Consider the following 8,443-nt stretch of genomic DNA (forward strand, 5'->3'; position numbering starts at 1 on the left):
CATAAAGCTGGTTTTTCGCGGGTTAACAGAATAATGCTGATTGGGCTCCAATTAATGGGAATCGTACGGTTGAGTTTTTGAGTGATTGTTTTTGGAATTACGAGGTAAGTGTCTCTTAAAGTTAATTAGGTTAGGGCTCGATAGCTGATAAAGAAGATTGCTTTCTTACTTTGATTGTGATTATAATCACTTGACTCTATAATAAGGTAAAAGTTTGGTTTCGTGAGTATTAAACAATAAAAGAGTAACTGCAAAATTTTCATTTTTTTATAAGCAAATTAATTTGTTGATTTTTGAAAAACTATGTTGTGATTTGTTCTAAGTATGGACTCGTGCTTTAGAAAGCCATAATAACTTTTCCTTTTTATTAGAATTGAAGTCAACGTAGTCTCAAAAATAACTACTTATTTTTGAGTTTTTAAAAAGAAGATGATGAAGTGAAGTTGTATTTTTAAATTGTGATGTTAGGAAATGAAAACACAGAGTATCTTTTTTCTCTTTTTATTTTGACAAAAGAAATTAATTCATTTTTTTTCTTATTTCCGCTTTCCTTATAATACATTGTAGTAAAGTAATTATGCTATCTACCTATATCTATATGTATACTTCATTTTCCTATATATTACAAAAATATTTACAAATGTAATTCATCCCGTAAAGTCCCATTCTAGAAATTAAATTCTATATACTTTAGTCTATCCATAAAATAAATTAAAAAATCAATTTAAAAACATTTTTGTGTAGGTATGTTTTTTTTAAACAAAATATACATAAGAACAATTAAAAAATCAACTGTTACCAATGCGTTTTTCAGTTCCAGACATTTTTTATTTATTTAAAAAATACTATTATGGATAGATTTTTAGTATATTTACAAGTAATAAACAGATTGCATTAGGATAAAAATATAGCTAGTTTTGCATTCAGAACACAATTTTTGCACAAAAATAAAAATAAATACAATATTTTTTAGTTTAAACAATAGTTATTATTGTTCTAAAAACTTAAATTATTTATCACAACAGACTGGTTTGATTTCCCGTTTTGATATATTTTTAATGAAATTATTCTAAATAAATAAAAAATTTAGTTAAAGCTTAATTTATTTAATTTTCAAAGAATAAGAAACTTAATTTTGCTAGTTTTGAAAAGGCTTCACAAATTTATTATATGACATGATTTTGTAAAGCTTTTAAATTTTACAAATTAGTTATGAACAACTTGATGAAATCAAATAATATGGTGGTATTTAAACTTTTTTAAAGTCCTAACTTCAATTTGTGATTTTTTAAGTTTTGACACTTTTTTAAGACAGTGTAATTTATGATGCAAAGGCTATGAACAACCATTGAATTAATAACAATTAATTGCATTCAAGTTGTAATAATAAATTATAAGCCTTGTTATGTTATGTGTAACCTAAAAAACTGACCGCCGTTTTTATAACACCAAATTTTTACAAAATAAAAATATACCATACAAATTAAAATTGCGATAAAACAAAACAAATCTAATCAAAAGATTTTTAGAAATGTACTCACAGGATTGGTTGTTGATAGGTGTCAAACAGTCGCTCTGTCCTTCCTTCCACCTCCCAATACATAACATTTACATATACCGTTTTTTAATACTACCTAAACTATATTTAATTATAAAAAATTTACAATGCTTCATTTCATATTTCTATTAAATAATTTCTTAAAATTAATGTTGGTTGTGCCGATATTACGCAAAACGGGGGCAACGCCATTTTGTTTTGGCCGCCATTTTGTGATTCGTATTTTAAAGTGACATTTACATATAATTCGAAATTAGTGTTAGTTTTTTTCTTCTTCCATGGCTGTTAAACTGCTGGCCAGACCCTGTTAACAAAGAGAAAAATAAATAAATTATGTGTTAATGTAGAATAGACGCCTAATTTATATTAAAAAAAAACATTATTTTATTCGTCACAACACACATTCATTCGACACAACTAATTTTTTTTTTTTGGGAATGTGAACCGTCCTACTTCTGGGCTTCATTTAAACAAACGTAAGTATACTGTTTACTGTTGTTACGTTTAAAAAATAGGTTAAAAAAGCATTATAATGTGACTATAGGTCGTTTTGAGTATTGAAGCGGCACGGGAGGGGTGACATTGACATATTATGACGTGACAGGGCATATAAATCTGAAGCAGATTTGAAGTCTCGCTGACGTTTGACAGCTCAAAAATACCCTGCCGTGCCGCTTCATACCTCAAGTACCTACTGACTTAGTTAGGCTAGTAAATTCTTGACTAAAGTCTAAATTGTATCAGTGCTCGCAGTATAAAATACAATAATTTTAGTAAGTTAAATATATATAAACTGACCTAAATTTCTCCGTGTTTCACCTCCTCTCTGAATGCTGGATGGGCCAGGACATTTGACCGCAGGAAGACCGCAGCCTGCAACCGCAACAAGACAAAACTTACCTGCTAATCTTTTATTTCACGAAAGCTGAGGCGATGGCTATTAACTCTCACATTATCGTTCATACTTCTTCTTAGTTACCTTAAAGCTGATGTTCACGACTAATTCGTTGCAATTGTGTAGATTCTGCAAGATAGTGCTTAGTGTAAAAGTATGCTCTTGGTGCTCTGTCCAGCAGTAATCTGACGGATGGTAGGTACCTAACATAAAAGGCAAGGTGCGTTACCTGGTATACTTTGCTTCATCACCTGACTATTAAACCTGCTATGTCATTTATATACTGCAAGAATAAGACTGTCCCCAATTTACCAGAGGTTAATGAAGGTTTTAGTCGACACTCTCCATGCTGGCCAGGTGGATTGGGGAGGCCTGACCGTAAGGCTAGCGCGTTAAAACTATTTAACAACGAAAACACCAGAGCCGAGCCGAGGTGGTCTGGCCAGAAGTACTGCGGCACATACGGCAGTTGCAGCACCGCCTGACTATAAGAGCTTACACGAGAACAAGAACACCAATGCCCTTACTTACCTTATCAAGCCATGGTGGAGGCACTGCATGACATGGATTTGACCTACACTCTCTATACTGGCCTGAGCGTAAGGCTAGTGCGTTAAAACTATTCAATAACAAACACACCAAAGCCCTTACTCACGTTAGCAAGCCGGGGTTGTCGGCCTGGTACCAGGAGTACTGCGGCACGTACGGCGGGTGCGGCTGTGGCGCCGCCTGGTGGTGGAGGGCGTGCGCGTGCGCGCCTTTCATGTCCCACGGGCCGGGTGGCGCGCCCTGGTGGAGGAAATTAGGATTCAGTAAGGAGAAAAGCTGATCATCGACAGGTAATTTGGTTTAATATGGAGAATCATTCAGGTCATTTAATCTCCAAAGCCGGATCCAGACGAGTGTAACGCGTAATGTAATCTACCGTGTAATGTAATTGAAATAGTATGGGCAGCACTTTACATTATTGTAATGCTCGTAGTGCCTCCACACGTAGAATTCGTGTTACATTACACCCGTCTGAACCCGGCGGCTCAATTTCTCTCAATCTCTAATTTACCAGAAACATTCGTTTCTGGCAAAGATTTGACCTGCACGTCTCCAGCCAGATGATTATCAATATTGCATTTAAGACGCTAAAACTATTTCAAACAATTTTTAAAACTTGAAAAATGTATTGCTCCTGGTTTTGATTGATTGATTTTGTCAAGTTTTAATATTTACTGGAGACGAGATCTTTGCATTACGCATCCTGATTGAGAGAACATAACCGACTGGCGATTAATCCATAGCTAGAGAACCTAAAATAAGTTTTTCACACAAAATAACTAGCAACCCAACTTAATAATTGAAATATAAATCTGATACGCGAAATAACACTTCTTTTATTATTAACATAAACTTAATGAAATCAGCAACTGTTTCATATGATCATTACACAGCTTTACAGCCTGTAAACAATGTGATTATTTAAAAAACAATAAACAATTATACGTACTAATCAAACTAAAATCATAGGTGTGGCCGAGCAGTCACGCGCGTAATAAAGTTAAAAGCCACTATTACTTAAATAATAGTTGGAGATACGAGTATACACGCATGTTGTAAATATTCGAATACTATGTGTACATTAGTAGGTAAAGTAAACGTTTACTAAGCTTAAACAAAGAAGAATAATGAAATATTTGACTAAAAAAATATTATGTCTGATTGGGCACCAAAATTTTGAGATTTTTGTATCAGTTAATTATAATTATTTTTATTGGTTGAAATATACGATGTATTAAAAGAGTCACAAATTAAATTATTGAAAGGTAAAAAGAAACAAAAGTACTTGATTTGTTTTTCAATTAACCTATGTTTTGTGTTGTCGGAAAGTGGGCGGTAGTACCAGAGTGAGATTTTAGCAAATTGCCTTTTACTTGCTCATAAAATAATTTATGACTTATTTCACTGTGGCACTATCTTCCCCATTTTTGTACTTTTTATGAGGTAACACACAATTTTTTTTTTCCATTTTGTCCATGGTTTTGCATGGTTTTCTAAATTTTGTGCTTTTAACAATAAAAATAGCTTCTAAACTTTCCTCAAAATGTCAGCTAACTAACTGATGTATTTCAATGTTTTCTCTCTTTTTTAGCATTTACCTTCAACATCCAAGGCATAGGGCGCCCCCTGGCGAAGCCCTCTTCCGACTCAGCATCCTCCGATCGGTACATACCTTCCTAACGAGAAAGGGGCTTTCCTCAGATTCTGGTCTTACTTAATAATAACTACATAATCTACGTTTTATAACTAAGCTGTCTATTTTCTAACGGATATATTTTTGCTTAAACAGCTATGTAATATAGGTTCTACTTTGTGCAAATAATTAAAGAAAATCATTTTTTCCGGAACATTATCGTAAACCTAAAGCTAATAGTATATCATCAATATACTAGATGCAAATTTTATCAAAACCCATGATAACATGTTTAATGTCTATTCACACAGTACCAGAAGAATATTATAAAATAAAGATAATAACACACTTAATTCGTACGTGCGGGGCGTACGTGGGGCTTACTGCCAGTGCACGTAGCAATGCGCAATGGGAATATAAGTAAAACAAAATGTCTTAAGTAATTTTCACACTTAATTAGTACGTGCGGGGCGTACGTGGGGCTTACAGCCAGTGCACGTAGCAATGGGTAATTTAAGAAAACAAATTGGCTTAAGACTAGTAGAATTTTAGAAGCTTAAGGTGAATAGTGTAAAATGATGAGACACTTACGTAACCGACCCGCGGGTCCCACGACTGCTGGTGCGGCGGTTTGACGTCACAAGACGTGCCGTCCGGCGACCGGCCTGCCGTCGGCTGTAACAATGTCTTTTGTTAGTTATAACGCTTGGAAAAACTTAATAATATGCTAATTATATAACATTGTAGATCAGAAAAGAGATGTGAAACATCAGTAGGTAGTAAAAGTATCATATTGCTTTGGGGCGTAAGCGGGGCGTATGCAAACATACATATTTTTTAGAAAAGAAAGTACTGAACTTTATGTTTTAGGAATTATGGCAGACTTTCTTTACTACAGCGTGTAGGTTAGTAATTGTACGCCTTGTTTACGCCACTTAACAATATAAATATTATTAAATATACCTTTATCTTTTTTTAACACATTGTTAATTAAAAGAAAATATTACCAAGAAAATAGAAATTTAAATTACAATGCGTGCGTGTATTATAATTTCATCTGAAGAGCGATTATTATTTGTATACAGAAAAAGATAAATACATAGAATCACTATGTAGCCTCAATGTCTTAACTATGGGGTTGATGTGGGTATCATTTCGATAATGTATTTTTCAAGACAAAGCAATAAAAGATGATTACTATGATGTGACGTCGTACGCATACTAGACAAAAAGAAGTGCAACTCAAAATGCTTCTATTTATAGGAATAGCAAGTAGTTCACGCTAATTTTGATGCAGATTATGATAATCGCAATAACTTGGTTTTTAATTATTTTGAGTTGTGCTATCCTTCAACTAGGCGTGCGGTATGTAGATTAGCAATAATGTCGAAAGTTTGAAAATGCGACATTTTGGTAATAATTAATTTGTAATCATTGTTAATTTTACTCGACATTGGCTAAAATGAAAGTCTTATGATGCCATGATCTAAAAAAATGTGTGAGCAAAATTTTTAATCTCATATTTTTCTTACATATCCGACCTTTACGTCCCAAGCTGGCTGCGGGGGTTGCTTGACGTCCCACGGCGTCCCTGTGGGGGACAGCCCAGGGGACAACTCCGAGACGGGGGTAGAGCTGGGCGTGGGCGAGTGGGCTTGCGTGGGACCCCCCGACTGGTACGCCGAGGGGGAGTGTTGGGAACCGCTGGAGCTGCCGCCGCCACCTGGGGGTAGAATGTGGTTTGTTATTAGGGAGATGAATTAGTTGAATAAGGGTTGTTAGGCAGTCTTTATTCAAGATTCAATTGTTTTGAGAAATTATGGATGTCTCTACTTAATACCAATTCAATATCAAATTACCAATTTGATATCGAAGTTTTTTTTTAAGCAAGACAAGGCAGGTATTTTACCGCAATCTCATCTGATGCTAAGTGAGATGCAGTCTAGGATGGTACATAATATCTGCCCCTATAAGTGTCTATTCACTCTCGCCTTGAAAAGGCCCGTGCCAAAAGGTGAAATCTATTTTCGAGGTGTAATGTGTCTTTATGTCGAACTAATCACAATTTAGAAATGCTCTTGATTTATGAAAATCCTTAGTGTTTTTTACGTGACAGTCACAAACATCTAGCCAGCATGGGGAGTGTAGAATAAATCCTCCATTTGCCTTTGATAAATTAGAGAAGGTCGTGCTCCTTACTAAGACACCTTGAGGACTACAGATTTTTATCGGCCTATAGTTTGGTCGGGCTGTTAATCAGTATGAACATTTGTAGAAACTGCGCACATTACACCGATTTAGTGTCGTCCGATTCCACATAAAAATTAGATATGGATTAAACTGCTGTCCGACTAAAAGTCGATAGTTTGCGAGGAGTTTTTGACCTGCTGGGCTAGAATGCACGTCGTGATAAAAACTTATCGATGATTTTAGCCAACAAACGCTTATCGCGTAAATCGATAAAATTGCGCAATAAAAGCTTATCGCGGCGCGCGTCCTAGGCCTACTGATGATGTCGATGATGATGATGATGGGACTCACCGTGTAAAAGCTGGTTATTGCTGGGCGGGCTCCCGGGCGGAAGGCCGAGGCTGGGCGGCGGCGCGCCCACTTGGGCGGCCTTCATCATCTTCTTGTATTTGCTGCGCCGGTTCTGGAACCAGATCTTGACCTGCAGACAAAGAGAATGGTTAGCAACACATTCACCGCCTACAAATACAATTCGTTCGTTCGTTTCAGCCGAAAGACGTCCACTGCTGGACAAAGGCCTCCCCCAAGGATTTCAGAAAGAATAATTAGGCATAATTCCTGAAAAAGCGAGGTTAGTTTTAAACTTTCATGGTCACTATCATAAATATTATGACGGATTGCTACCATGTACCATAATTTTGAGTTACTTCGTGACCATGGCGCTTGCAACAGTGCCGAAATATCGGAAACTCAACATTAAGGTAGGTGCATGGTAGCAATCCCGTCAGTAATAATAATTAAGCGAGGTTAGGTTCCTGAAACCAACTCGGTTAGGTTCGTTTCAGAAGCTAACTTAATGAGACCTTACAAAATCTAGGTTAGGTTTCATGACAAACCTAGTATGTGAATAGTGACAGAAAAAATAGCTACCATTTTGGTCCAATTAAAAGCAAGTTTTTCATAGAATAATATAGTTATTATTTTTTGCGTTGTCACCATTGTAGATTAAAGGTTTTTTTCAAAGAAAAAATATACACCTGTACAATTTTTGTAAAAACACTCTTTCGATATGTGTAAAAATGTATTATTGCAAAAGTTTGAGAGGTCCATTGGAAACCATAGGATAGGTAGCCACTCGAATTTAATGAGTTTGAAATTGAGTTTCAGAAATTAAAACTTGTGATATAATTTATATGCGTTTTCATCAAAGGCAAAGTTAATTTTAATTTACAATCACACAGTCACTATAATAATTGCCGTATCAAATTTTATTTGAATGTTAATTATTATAATTACTCCATCATAAAAAATGTGCTCGCCTTCCCATTGAAAAACGTCTCCATTTTTCTCAATAACTATTTTACATAAAGCAGATTTCTTACAACTATCGATAAAAAAACATCATTCATTATTCATCGATTAGAATATTCAAATCGACTAAGTCAATCGAGAAATCGAAGCGAATCAATGCGGTACGCACAAACGGACAATATATGCTTAATATATATATATATTTATATATAAGGGTCGCGTGCGGAAAGGCGGGACTAGCGGGGGTGACGTGCCGTTACTCGCCGTTACGGGAGGGATGGGAAAAGTCGATGAAAATATCGATATA

The 8,443-nt window shown here is 35.4% G+C and overlaps 1 protein-coding gene across 1 annotated transcript; it reads right to left on the reverse strand.

Annotated features, from left to right (window-relative positions):
• Positions 1 to 544: 544 nt before the first annotated feature.
• LOC114362014 (homeotic protein distal-less-like) lies at positions 545 to 8,168 on the reverse strand. Its single transcript, XM_028317256.1, has 8 exons — positions 8,145 to 8,168; positions 7,177 to 7,306; positions 6,168 to 6,358; positions 5,227 to 5,310; positions 4,601 to 4,678; positions 3,109 to 3,242; positions 2,357 to 2,431; positions 545 to 1,862 (listed from the first exon to the last, which is right to left on the reverse strand). The coding sequence occupies exons 1-7, from the start codon at positions 8,166 to 8,168 to the stop codon at positions 2,374 to 2,376; spliced, it is 699 nt and encodes a 232-aa protein (XP_028173057.1). The 3' UTR covers positions 545 to 1,862; positions 2,357 to 2,373.
• Between the last annotated feature and the right edge of the window lie 275 nt (positions 8,169 to 8,443).

Source organism: Ostrinia furnacalis, unplaced genomic scaffold, assembly GCF_004193835.3.
Source record: "Ostrinia furnacalis isolate ACB-3 unplaced genomic scaffold, ASM419383v2 OfSCF6117, whole genome shotgun sequence".
Lineage (NCBI taxonomy): Eukaryota > Metazoa > Arthropoda > Insecta > Lepidoptera > Crambidae > Ostrinia > Ostrinia furnacalis.